The sequence below is a fragment of the Podarcis filfolensis genome (assembly GCF_964270895.1).
Source record: "Podarcis filfolensis genome assembly, chromosome: 12".
Taxonomy (NCBI): domain Eukaryota; kingdom Metazoa; phylum Chordata; class Lepidosauria; order Squamata; family Lacertidae; genus Podarcis; species Podarcis filfolensis.
The window spans coordinates 13,164,790-13,178,714 of record NC_139614.1 but is presented as its reverse complement, the minus strand read 5'-3'; the positions used below and the strand labels follow the sequence as shown (position 1 = coordinate 13,178,714).

The 13,925-nt window shown below is 39.4% G+C and overlaps 1 protein-coding gene across 4 annotated transcripts in view; it reads left to right on the top strand.

The window, feature by feature from the left end:
* The window catches only part of NEK11 (NIMA related kinase 11), a 78,941-nt gene that overhangs the window by 30,963 nt on the left and 34,053 nt on the right, over nucleotides 1-13,925 (top strand). For all 4 annotated transcript variants that reach the window (XM_083578031.1, XM_083578029.1, XM_083578028.1 and 1 more), the window contains exons 3-11: nucleotides 1,956-2,121; nucleotides 2,659-2,777; nucleotides 4,716-4,780; nucleotides 6,642-6,768; nucleotides 7,854-8,003; nucleotides 8,099-8,177; nucleotides 9,186-9,271; nucleotides 11,845-11,964; nucleotides 13,828-13,921. In XM_083578031.1, the coding sequence (XP_083434157.1) occupies nucleotides 1,956-2,121; nucleotides 2,659-2,777; nucleotides 4,716-4,780; nucleotides 6,642-6,768; nucleotides 7,854-8,003; nucleotides 8,099-8,177; nucleotides 9,186-9,271; nucleotides 11,845-11,964; nucleotides 13,828-13,921 (1,006 nt within the window). The remainder of the gene's footprint in view (nucleotides 1-1,955; nucleotides 2,122-2,658; nucleotides 2,778-4,715; nucleotides 4,781-6,641; nucleotides 6,769-7,853; nucleotides 8,004-8,098; nucleotides 8,178-9,185; nucleotides 9,272-11,844; nucleotides 11,965-13,827; nucleotides 13,922-13,925) is intronic.

Below are 13,925 nucleotides of genomic sequence, written 5' to 3'. Positions count from 1 at the left end.
TGAGTGAATTAGGTGACAAGTTGTCCTGGTGCGTCAGGTTTTCATTGCTGTCTTTTGGTGCATAAAGATCTTGTATTAAGTGATATTTAAAGAAGACTCATTCTGTTTGACAGTTTAGTGACATGATCTGTGAGCAGGAATAAGAAATGTCATGGTGTCAAGTCAAAGATGAGAAGATTGCTGTAGATATTACCTATTATAACAGCGCTGAGCAAGTCTGCAACGATGTAGACAAGCAAATTCCATGTTTTATTATAAGATTTCCAGAAGGGTTTTAGGCAAGTTGTATGCATAAAAAGAAAGAAAATGTATGCTCTGTTACTGGGTAACTGATGTGTGATGTTTGTAAGGAAATACCTTACAGGGATTTATGATAATTCATTTTTTCAAAACAAATAATTTGTGCTTCCTTTATTATTATTTCTATTGCTGTGATTGTATAACTGAGCGGTGTTTAAAATATGAAATGATCTCATCATACAACTTGAGCTGAAATTTACCTTTTGATTGATTTAAAATATTGAAAATATATTGCTTTACTCTTCTAAAACCCTAGTACAGTATAATATTTCATACATAAACTCATCAGATTATGATATAAAGCAGTATTATCCTTTATGTTATGATTATTTGCCTGATTAAAATACATGGGGAATGCCTGATTAAAATACATGGGAGTCTGCAGTTCTTTTGCTAAACTTCTACCTAGCAGAAATTTTGGTTGGCTCTTTATCTGCCCTTTCATTAAATAACTAACAAACCATTAATAATGTTTGCACAGGAAAAATATATATTTATTTCTGAGTTGGGTTCTTTAAAAAAATCATGTGTAACATAGTAAATGTTTCTGATTATCTGTTACAGAACTCACATTAAGCTGTGCATTTGCAGAAACAATGAGCACTTTTCAATAAAACATTTACTAGCTTGGCAACCTTTTCTATTTTGAAGATACATTTTGTTTCGGTTTTTAGCAAATTGCTATTCTGGGAGCCTTAACTAAATAAATAAGCAGCTCTTCATCCTCTTGGTTTACTTCTTTTCTTTTCTTTTTGATGTAACGAAGCAAAATCATTTCTTTAAAACTCTCCAAACTAATTCCCAGAACCTGTTAATAAACGTACACCCCTTCCCCACCCTCCAAGCATGCAGTATGTCTACTATCTTCCCACCTCTCAAGCATTTGTTACCTACCGCGGGATATATATGTTTCAGTCTTTTTGGAGTAAAGTATCATCTGAACAAAAAATTGTTAAAGCTTTCCTGAAGATTAAGGCGTATAATTCCTGAAAGAGCTACCTGCCATTTGCAGCTCTACTTCTTTCCACAAATTCTTCTAAGTCCATATTTCCATCTGCCTTGATAAGAATTCTACTGCACAGTTAATCTCCTTAGCATATTACAGGTTCTCTCCAGTAAGCATTTATTCTCACTGCTCAGAATTAGCAACTTAAATTTTGATTGAGTCCTTAAAAATCCGGTTTTTCTTGTTAATGAATTTATTTCATGTATGGAGAATAATAACAACTGCTGGTTTTACTGCCATAATGGGGGGTGGGGAATCATATAATTTCCACAATCCTTCACAAAACTCAGTGCAGACAATTTTAAGCTGGATGAGCCAATGATCTGACTCATCATAAGGCAGCTTCCTGTGTTTCTGAAGTCAGAAACTGCCAAAAGTGATAAAACTGATAGGACCTTCAAACCATAAACTTTAAATTAAACGCACAAGACCCCAGAAAGGGCTTGATAGTACATTGCCTGTTCAGACAGGTATTCTATTGTTTAAGAAATTATCGCAATTCAAAGCATGGAAGAAATGTATTGTAGAGAATCTGACAGCAAGGGTATCCTCTATAAAAAGCACATGAATGAAAAATAGCAATCCCAGAGAAAAGGGCTAGTGTGAAAGCAATCCACATTATGTTTTCCTTCTCTTTTTCTATCAACAGGAAAGTTTTGAAAGAGATATCCGTAGGAGACATCAAGCCTAATGAAACAGTTGAGGCAAATCTAGAAGCACAGTTGCTGTCCAGGCTAGACCACCCAGCCATTGTCAAATTTTATACCAGCTTTGTAGAAGGAGAGAGTTTTTGCATCATCACTGAATACTGTGAGGTGGGACTTCATTTACTTCTGCCGAATGTATATTCCTAAAAAGTGGATGGGGAAATGTGTGTAATATTGCATAGAAATCATTTGGTGGTGGGTTTTTACATGTTGTAGCTTTCATGATGGTCTTCTGCACACCAGGATAGTGCCATCTCTATCATGGATATGCTGGTGACCTGCAAAAACCCACAGGTTAGGAAGCAAGGGTTCACAAGGCAATCTTTATTGGCTGGGCATAAGAACCTTGGCAACCTCATAATAATTAGCACCACAAATCTTGTGATTATTAGTTTGGTTTGGTTTGGTTTTTTGGCCTTGGACTTAAAAGGAAAGCTTTCATGATAATATTTTGATTTGCGTAGAACATCTGTGTTATTAAAACTATTACAGAAACATGTACTAACCACAGCTTCAGCCCTGAAACATTTTTCATCAAACTGGAGGGATCTTAGCTCTGTTCAGGTTCATAGCAGTTCCCACCCATTAATTTTAATGAAGTTGCAATTTAATGTTTCTGATTGTAAATTTGCTGCTGCATTTCAGGGTCGAGACCTCGACTTTAACATTCAGCAGTACAAACAAGCTGGCAAAGTATTTCCTGAAAGCCAGATAGTAGAATGGTTTATACAGTTGTTACTTGGAGTCAACTACATGCATGAAAGGTACAGTCATTTGCTTTGAAATGGTTATAAACTTAAGCACATTTTGCACCTCTTGATTGCTAATATTAAAGTGAAAATTAAAATTTGCTGACTAGCCTTTACTTACCTTTGATATAAAATTCTCTTTCGCCGCCTGGAATAGGACTATTAATGTATGATGAATGGGAGTATATTTTTCAAGTTTTGACTTTTAAGTTCCACGCAGAGTAGTACCGTTACCAGAATTCTCAACACCATCATCATTCTTACAAAACAGGGCAGGAAAATATTTAAATCCCCATGGGTTATTTTAAAAGATACTTTTGATCATATGAACCACTAAATTTTCTAAAAATGATTGTTTAATTCTTTACTGACCGAAGCAATGAATTTTTAAACACCTTTTGATGGTTTCAAGGTGACCACTATTTAATAGTACTATCCCGGTCACATGCTGCCAACTCAACAATTTTATTTTTCCATATTCATTTTTTTATTGCATCATCCATTTTTAATTGCGAGCATCTTTAATAATTAATATGTACATTTCAGGTCTTGGATTTCTTGGTGCACACTGTTATCAGAGAAAGCATAGAAATGCTATTATATGTGCAACTCAAGGTGCTAGCATTGACTATGAGCCCTAAATGGCTTGGGCCATATTTGCAGCCATTCAGTGAGCCAAATAAAAAGAGGGTATACTGCTGAAGAGCAGATGGGCAATTTTAAAATCTGAATTATTCACTCTCTCTCTCTCACACACACACACATACACACACACACACAGAGAGAGAGAGAGAGAGAGAGAGAGAGAAGTTCCCAGAGCAACAAAGATTCGGGAGTATCATGTTCTTCTGGGGTTTAGGATCTGCCATGAAAGTAGTAAATATCACAGCCTCTTACAGTGTCCATTGTTCCTGTGTCACCTCTGGGCCCTGATTATTCTTTCTGACAGTGCTCCATGCTAAATCAGAAGTTGGAACCCTATCACACACACAACTTTTCAGACTTGTGTTCCATCTGCTTGTCTCCACTACATGTTGTGATATAACAAACTCCAATCTCTATTAACTAGGGCTCACAAAGCTTGTGGGTTGTCCTGTTAATTTCAGTGGAAACAGATCCGTAATGGGAAAGGGCTGCATTTTTATCTGCTGCTCCATTGTGATTAATCCCTGTATGAAATTGGTAGATTATGGTGATTGGCAGCAAAGAAGATACTACTGCACATGTTAAATGTGTATATAGATCTTTTCATTCACAGTTTCACAGGAGCAGTCTTTCTTCTCAAACTATGATTAAAATGCAGTTTCCGGTTGATTTTGTATGGAATACGCTCGGTATTTATTACCCCTGCTATGCAAAAATCTCCAAATGAATCCGAACTTCAATGTCTAAAATCCCTGGTAGAGGACAAGAATCCTGAGATAACGCTAAGGGTAGCCAAATTCTGTGTGTTTGCCATAAAACTTAGGGAACAAGCTGTGCTATCATAATGATTAAGGCCTTAAATGATAATTTTAGGTTATATTTTGGTGACTAAGTTTTAATTTATGTATTTTTTAACTGTTGCTATATCTGTATTGTCCCTGTTATACTTAATTGCAAATTCAAATGTATCCCTATCTTGTTTTATGACTTCCTTGATATTGTATGTGAGCTGGAACTGGTCTGTGACCGAAATAATAAATTCTTTCATTCATTCATTCATGTTAGACACACTTTCTTGTAGGGGTTTCTGGTGGCCAATATTTGGAAGTAAATTTGACATGCTGCTCAGTTCTATACATGTTTGCTTGGAAGTACGTCCAACGATAGTAAATGTGTTCAGTGTCATTTGCACTTCAAAGTTAGGTGATTAGGAGCAAAGAGTACATTTCACAATAGTCTAAAAGACTGTAAGATGTGCTATTAACTTTTTCATCCTACTGAAATAGTTTCATTTCTCTTCATATTCAGGCGAATACTTCACAGAGATTTGAAAGCGAAGAATATTTTTTTGAAAAACAACCTTCTTAAAATTGGTAAGATGTTTTTCAATGTGATTTTATTATTGCGTAATATTTCCGCTTGCACAGTGCCATGGAATGATGCTGCATTGGGGGTGCTCCAGGACATTGCAGGAAACTTAAACAGAGACTCCAAGCTGTCCTAGCACTCAGTAGAGCACCAGCAAAAATGGGCCCAGGGCAGATGCCAGTAGCCAAGGTTTTTGAGTGCAGGGAGTGCAGAACCTGCGCCTGTCTCCCAAAGCATTTCTCCTGGCCAAGTACACCTGGTATGAGAGCTTCACTGACGAGAAAAGCATCCCTCTTTCCATTTTAAAAATGGTACTTTTCTGTTGCAGTCCACCTTTTTCTGTTGCAGCCCATATTTTTTAAAATGATAAATATATGACATAATGATGCCTATGCTATTCAGAAAGCTTCTGAACTTTCAGAAAGTTTCTGAAAGCTTATCTTTGTCTGGTTATATCTGTACAATGCCTGGGTGTAACAGAGCATTGCATATGAATGCTAATGCAGATGTTGGATGTAGTTATGCATTGAGAGATCAGTGGAGGGGTGCAGCCTTATTGCTCCTCATACAGGCCAGTGAAACCTCTGCCCCATTAAATAAGTTTCATGTGGTTTGTCTGTGTGCCATGGAAATGATTTCTGGCTGCATGAACTTTTGCACTGTTTAGTTGAATCCAGTGTACATTCCACAGTTACTTCTCATAGGTTCAATTCACACACAACGCTAAGCCAAAATATGGCTTAGCGCAAATTTGCAGGCTCCTGGAAATGAGATCACAGCTCTTTTGCTCCTCTTCCTGTCCTCCTCCTGCTGGGTTGCTGTGAGCCATGGTTTGGCTTAGCATGTTGTCCAAACCCAGGCTTGTGGTCACTCCAGACAAACCATGAATGTTAAACCATAGAATAAACCTTGGTTATAGCTCATGGTTTAGAGCAGGCTTCCTCAAACTCAGCCCTCCAGCTGTTTTGAGACTACAATTCCCATCATCCCTGACTACTGGTCCTGCTAGCTAGGGTTCATGGGAGTTGTAGGCCAAAAACATCTGGAGGGCTGAGTTTGAGGAAGCCTGATTTAGAGTGAAACAAACCGCAAGATCAGGTTTGGCCAACATGGTAAACCAGACCATGGCTTAGCTCACAGCAGCGCAGCAGCAGCGGGACCAGAGGAAGAGCAAAGCAGCCATGATCTCTCAGTTTGTGTGAACTGGGTCGCACTGTGCATGTGTAGTGCTTGTAACTATTCAGGTGCATGTAATCATGTGACAACCATCAACAGCAAATGTGAATACTTATTTTTTTACAATTTGCTTATACATATTTCTTTATTCCTAAGGTGCATAGTGCCCACTATGCTAGCATAACAGAAAAATTAACCCTAGATAGTCACTGCCACTCAGCAGCCAAAATCATCCAAATTGGCAGTTCTCTGAATTTTGCAATGCAGTTCCCTAGCCAAGTAATGTGTACGGAAAGGAATATGCTAGGATAAAGTGGCATAAAGCATATGTTACTGAAAATAATGTACAATAATACATTATATTAGGGAAATTGCTTTGGAAAATGTACTATATTTAGGGGGGGGGAAATTGCACTACAATGCTGATTGATTTTTATGAGGACTTCATTGCAAAAATAAATAAATTGCAAACTGATGTGGAAGTGTGCAGGACTGACCTTAAGGCTGGTAACACGAGAGATAGAGAGAACCAAAAGTGATAAGATTTGCCCTTGCCTATGAACTCTCTGAGCTGCACATTTAATTAAAATAGATATAAAATAGCACAGGCTAGAATATGTCATTTAGCTTTGTCCCCCCCCCCCCCCCCGTTTTTCCTTCAAGTAACTATATTTCAAAATATTTTTCAAGGGGACTTTGGTGTTTCTCGTCTCTTGATGGGATCCTGTGATTTAGCAACTACTTTTACTGGGACGCCTTTCTACATGAGTCCCGAGGCCCTGCAACACCAGGGTTACGACACAAAATCAGATATCTGGTAAGCAGGCAGCGTTCTGTTTCACGTGAATCTTTCATTTAATCGTAACAATCATGCTGGAGACAGCACTGCCTTCTAGGTCACTTTCTGCTTAGGTTGTGTGCTTATCTCTCCTTTCTCTGAAGAAATGAAATTATTTGAATAAATATGCTTCCATGTTGCTGAAATGTATTTATTGCAAAAATAAATGTATTCAAGGACATGTCCGCTTATCCTTTGAGTGTGGCTGTGTTGCGGGCTGGCAATGCCTCCTGGCACCCTCACCCAACAGGGGCCCTGGTGCCAAGGACTGCCCAGCTGGTGAGGGCAGCTTCAGGTTCAACTCACCGGCTGGCATTTCGGATTCAAGCCTGCCTTCAAATTGGCCTGGGGGCAGGCCTGACAATGCAGGTAGGCTTCCTTTAGGTCCACTCCTAGGGGATTTAAAGCAGCCTTGCCATAGCCCCAGCACCTGGTTTTTCATCGGATCCTCACTTCCTGGGGGTTTGATAATTTGAACTATTATTTTCTAACAGTTTTTTTTAAACGTCCTGCAAAAATAAAAAAATCAGCCACATAATATTTCAAATGTACTTACATGTTCTCTCCTTCCCTCATCCCTTCACTTGGTAGGCTTCAGAGCCTATATCCTGTAAAATCACAGTTTCCCGCAGTTGGTTTCACATACCCTATTAGTTTTATTTTTATATTCATTCTTCCTCTTATTGTTCTTATTTTAAGAAAACATTTTTAAACAGGGGCAAAAACTGGGAGGTACCCAAATGGCTCTGTCTTCAGCCTGCTTTGCCTACACGTTTGCAAACAGTCTCTCCACCCACACACCCAAGATTAATCCTGTCCTGCAACACTTACTTTATGACCTTCTGTTCTTTTATATCACTTACATTATACGATATGAACCCTGTGGAAATGGAAGAACAGGCTTTTCACTGAGATAAAAGTGTGTTTCATTTTCAATAGAAAGGGGCTCATAGTTTTGTATGACCAGGATTAAAGTGCAGCAACATTTGCAAGCACTCACCAGATGCTGAATTTAGAATTTTCTTGTCCTTGAATTGCTTTCATTTCATTTATTTTCCTTTCAGGTCCCTAGGATGCGTTTTGTATGAGATGTGCTGTTTGGATCATGCATTTAATGGTCACAATTTTTTGTCCATTGTTTTAAAAATTGTGGAAGGTGAAGCACCATCTCTGCCAGCAATCTATCCAAGGGAACTTAATACCTTGCTGCACAGGTGGGTTTTTTGTTTTTGTTTCAAGCTGGTTTCACCCACAGCGGTTTTATAGTTTGCATGAGAATAGGTTTCATTTCGTATCATTAATATTTCAGCATGTTGAGCAAGGATCCTTCACAGAGGCCATCCGCTGCAGAGATTTTAAGGATTCCATACGTTCGTGATCAATTACAGGTATTTGAAATGAAATGACAGTAGACTCAATAGTTGATATTGTCACACACATTGAAAAGAATGAGACCTATAAAGGACCAAATAAACAGTCACAAGCCTACTTCCACAGACGTACCACTGAAATATGGGACTTCAATCCAAGATCCTGTATAAGATTCTGAACAGAGCATTTTGTGTTCAAATGGGGAAGGATATATATTTCATTTCATGTTGTTAGAGTCAGCATAACAGGTGGTGGTGCCCACTATTACTCAGAGTAGACTCACTATTTGACAGTGGAACAGTCTCCCTGAGGAGGTTGTGGACTCTCCTTCCTTGGAGGATTTTATGCAGAGGTTGGATGGCCATCTGCCATGGATGCTTTAACTGAGATTCCTGCATTGCAGGGGCTGGACTAGATGACTCTCAGGGTCATTTCCAACTCTACAATTCTATGATTCTATTACTTTGATAGGAACTGCATTCAGCTTACTTAGTCTGGGTATAACCCAATATTTTTTTCCTGCTAGTGCAGGCACTTCAAAAACCAAAGGAGCCAAAATGGTGTGCTTTATATTTGCCCTTTATCTTTGTCTTGTAGCACCCAGAAGGAAAGGGGACAGGATGATTTGTAACCAAGTTTAATTTTGGTACACTGTACCTCTGATGTGACTTTCGCTTCTGTTCTCGCAGTTAGACTGAGGTGGAATCTACACACATCTATAAAACACTGGGAAAACACTTTTTAAAAAAAAGAATTTTTTGAAAAATATGTTGAATTTGCCATAGCTCACCATTGCCATCTAGATTTGCATTTGCATATTGCACTTTACAACACACTTAAAACGTTTTATTTGCTGAGTCCTGAGACTCCATAAATGGATGCCTTAATTAGTCAATTTGGCTGAAGCAGCCTGATAAAATGGAACACACTGCGCGGGTTTTGTAAAAGTAGCAAAAAGGCACTGAACACTTCACGGTAATAAAAATAAATGGTTGCAATTACGGCTGCTTTGTTGTCTCTTGTAGAACATGAAGTGTAAATTCACAAATATGACTCTGAAGGACCCAGCGCTTAATTCTCAGGAAGAAGCCGCTCATATCATTAACGTTGTGTGAGTATGGAATTATTTGGGGGAATGACAGGAGTAACTAACATGGTGCCCTCCAGATCTTGTGGACCACAACTCCCAACATCCTAGGCCGCAGGCAATGCTGATGGGGGTTGTAATCTGAAGGGTAGTAGTGTATTGGCTATGTAAGAGGAGCAAAAAATAGATGAGTTATTCAATCTTATATTCACTTACACCTACCTAGCAACAATCCTCACTGAACTCAGTGCGACTTACTTCTGGGTAGATTTGGATAAGGTTGTGATGTCAATTGCTAACAGTTCACTGGTTATTTGGAGAAAAGAATTGTGCACATTTTTTTTAGGTAACTATTTGTATTCCAAGTGCCCAAACCTTATGAAAATGTAAACTTCTTACTAATTTAAAAGGGTTGTCTACTTTTGCCTTGCAGTAAACCGGGCTATAGATTAGACTGAAAAATGAAATAGATTCAACACAAATTCAACATGTGTCTGTGTATACACGTATACACACACACACACCCTTTCCCCATCAAAGTTCTTCTCAAAATCCTGCAGGCATTAACAGCACCATTTATTGTGCTGGTGTGTAAGATGCTGATTTCCAATTACTGTACAAAGGATAATTGTGTGTATTATTTTTCAGCCAATGTAAATAGCCTACTCTGTTTTACATAATTCGTGTATTAAGCTGATTTAATAGGAACAATAGCAGAACACAATGGTATAATGATGAATAGAAATTTCAAAGCTGGTAATTAAATTCTTACCCCTTTTGGTTTCTATTGGATCTACTTCCCTTCTTTCCCTGTGGTTACTGCTGCTCTATTACATTAATCAACTGCTGTTACATTCACTGCTGGGGAAATTACTTTCTTTGCTGTTCTCTTGTCTGCCATAATCAATGTTTATTATACTTAGATAGTGCATTTCTGTATGTTTCTTTGAGATGGGTAAAGTCAACAAAGAGGGAAAGCATTGTTCAGCTTAGAAATCTTGATTTTTATATCTCACTAAACTGCAAGGAGATCTATGTCATCTTAACATAGTATCAGTTTGCTTTCTAATACAGGCAGAAGGGCCTCAGATAATGATTGCAGGGTCCAGGTCGGCTCATATGGGAAGGCAGTCCTTGAGGTATTGCGGTCCTGAGCTGTTTAAGCTTTGAATTGGACATGGGAACTAATTGGCAGCCAGTACATTTGGGCCAGGATTGGTATAACATGCTTAAAGCATCTTGCCCCAATGAGCAACTTGGCTGCTGAATTCTACACCAGCTGAAGTTTCTGAACTGCCTTCAGATATAGCCCCACATCTGATGTGTTGCACTAATCTAGCCTACAGCTTACCATAGCATAGACCACAGAAGTTTGGTTATGCCTGGACAACTATGGGCACAACTGGGCCGCAAGCCAAGTTGATGGAAGACAATCATTGCTACCAAGGCTTTCCCCCCTGTACTCAGAAGGGTTGGTACATAATTTGTGGGATTCAGCAGAGATGGAGTGCTCTCAGACAGGATGCAATCGGAAGCTTTCGTAGAACTAGGACCTTTTAGAAGGGCTGGCTTTTTACCATAAAGGGTTTTAATTAAAATAGATTATATCTATCTGCTCTAGTTTCAGCTCATTCTCATTAAGGAGGGCTGTTTACTAATGCCCTTATTGTACGTTTGAAAATAATTAATGAACTACTGCAGTATGAGCTTCACAGACATTGGCAAGCTAGTACCCTTATTTATGGTACACTGGATAATGAGGTCAGCCGAGACAGTGATCACTAATACGCCTTTCCATTTTTGATTCTATTATTAAAACACAAGGAGTATTCCTTTGTTCTTTTTCAAGGAAATAATGAATATTACTCATGTCCAATGAAGTGAGTTCAAAGGTCTAAGTTTATATAATTTAATTATAAAATGAGTGTGGTATTGAAATTAATGCAGTTAGAGCTTTCTCATGCTAATGTTATGTGCATCTTAATTGCATTTTTCCAACTGTTAAGAGCGCAGTAAATTGTAAATAACTGAAACCTATCATTGACAGAATAGAGTAGAAACAAATCTATGCACAATAGAAATATGGCACCATTCAGAATTTTATTTTTATTTCAAACTTCAAAAGTATTTATTTTGAAATGAGACTTTTGGAAATATATATTTGCTAAATCTTGTCCAATAATCTTATGAGAGTGGTTGGATTCAGATAAAGTTAGGGAGCATCCCAATTCCTTGCGGGTACCAGAAGAGCTTAATAGAGGAGTGCAGTAACTGATTAATTCAGAATTCCTCTACTTGTATTGGCTGCAGTGGAAGGTTGGCATAACCCACTATTGGTTGCTGCACCAGTTTAGGATTCAGCAGGTCCTGGGCCAGCCCAGCTTCACCCCACAACCTCTTCCTGACCCTGTGTCAGTTTGGTCAGTTTTTGTTCCTGGAATGGGGGAAAAAATTGTCATCTTGTTTTTTTCATTACGCATCAAAATGTCTTGGGGCTGGTCCTGTTTTCGGCTTTTCGGGCCCACGACTATTCATTTGAATTTTTGAAAGCAAATGTCCACACACATTTGTTTCAGTTCTAACCCATCTCTCTTCAGGCAGAAAAAAGTACATCTACAAACTCTGAGGGCCCTCTCGGAAGTGCAGAAAATGACACCGCGTGAACGAATGAGACTGCGAAAGCTGAGCATTGCAGACGAGACAGCGCAGAAGCTGAAGTAAGAAGCACAGCGTTATTTTAGCCTCCAAAAGGAGATCCTTCAGTGTCTCCATTTGTTTGGGAAGTATTTAGTTTTTTTCTAGAAAGGGTCTGTGATCTGCTATCCACAATCTTCATGTCAGCCTCTCCTAAATGCCCCCCCCCCGAATTGGAGATTTGGACATTCCTTGATGTACAGGAAGAGATCCAACACTATGTTACACACCACCCTAAACTCTGAGTGTTGTGAGATTCCAGGGGTCCAGGCACTTACCTAAGGTCTGTGGGTCATTTGGAAATGAGGCACAGCGGAGATTGTGGTATCTTTATTATATATGGTTTAGATGGGGAGGGAGTTTAGAGCAGGCATAGGCAAACTCCGGCCCTCCAGATGTTTGGGACTACAATTCCCATCATCCCTGACCACTGGTCCTGTTAGCTAGGGATGGTGGGAATTGTAGTCCCAAACATCTGGAAGGCCGGAGTTTGCCTATGCCTGGTTTAGAGCAAGAGGGCCTCCTGTTTCTCCTATACAGTAGATGCAGGAGTCCTGGATCCCAAACAGCAAAAAGCCATGCTCTCTGCCCCTTTTATAGCCTGTCAGTCCACATGGTGCTCTGACCCCCCCCCCCTTTCTGTGCAGCTTGCGAACTACAAAATCCTAAACTTTTTTCAAACCCTTTTGTCTCTGCCCACTAACACACAGCTGGAGGAAGGGGCTCCACTCCCCTTGCTGTGTGGCATTGAATTCCATGATCTATTTTCATGTTCCTCCAATGTCCCCGCACTCAGCTAGCTATACCTGGTTGGCCAGGCTTGTTAATATAAGCTGAATCCAGCAGTGTTTGGCACAGTTTAATCAAACCTTGATTAATTCTAACTTTTACTAAATCCAGGAGTTATGGGGTGGATCTGGCATGTAGGAATTTAGGGGATCCTTGCTCCCCCCCCCAACTATAACAGCTATTTGTGGAGGAGAAACAGAATACAGAGTGAAGCACTCTCCAAACTCCTTGTCATTTCCCCCCTTAATCTCTTTCTTAAGATATCTGTGGTTCTTCTGATCACTCCGACATACTGCCCACAGTTACTAGAGAGCCATTTGCTTGCCCCCAGAACAATTTTGTCCTCACTGTTTTTTGACAGTTGTTGCTTTGTTGTGACTTCATTCTCTGTGCCTGTCTATATATAAAGGTTTCTCATGTATTTGGAAGTGCTGATGACACAGATACCTAAATATCATACCTTCCAACATTTCTCCAATGAAAATAGGGATGTCCTAAGGAAAAGCAGGACATTCTTGGATCAAATCAGAAACCAGGATGGCTTCTGTAAATCCCGGACTGTCCCTGGAAAATAGAGACACTTAGAGGGTCCAAAATATATCAGGGTGCTGGGTCTGCCATTGTGTGAAAATAGAATGAATAGAATTACTACTCTCTTTTATTTATATTAGTGTTCCTTTAGAGCAGTCTTCTCCATCCTGGGGTCCTCAGTTGCTGTTGGACTACTATTTCCATTGTTCTCAACCATCATGGCCAGTGATGAGGAATGATGGGAGTTGCAGTCTAGCAGCATCTGAGGATCAAGGTGGAGGAAGGCTGCCTTAGAGCTAGATTTACTTTGGGTTTGATCCCAAGAACTGCTTGCAGAAGGAAGTCAGTGGAAGGTGACTTTCCTGTCTTGTCACCCCTTAAAGTTGCAAGATATCTGTCCAGTTTGAGGAGTTCTTCCCTCTGCAAGTATGAAGCATTAATATTCATTTCTCATACCAGTTGTAATCCTTTTGCTTGAAGGAATCACGCTGAAGGAAGTCGCTAGAAAGTTCTTAGCTCAGTTACCATTTGTGATGTAGAATTAGCGGTATTGTCATTCTTTTCAGGCAGTTGGCTGAAGAAAAATATCAAGAGAATTTCAGGAGAATGCAGGAGCTTAGATCCCGTAACTTCCACCATGTGAATATAGATGTGCTTCATGTAA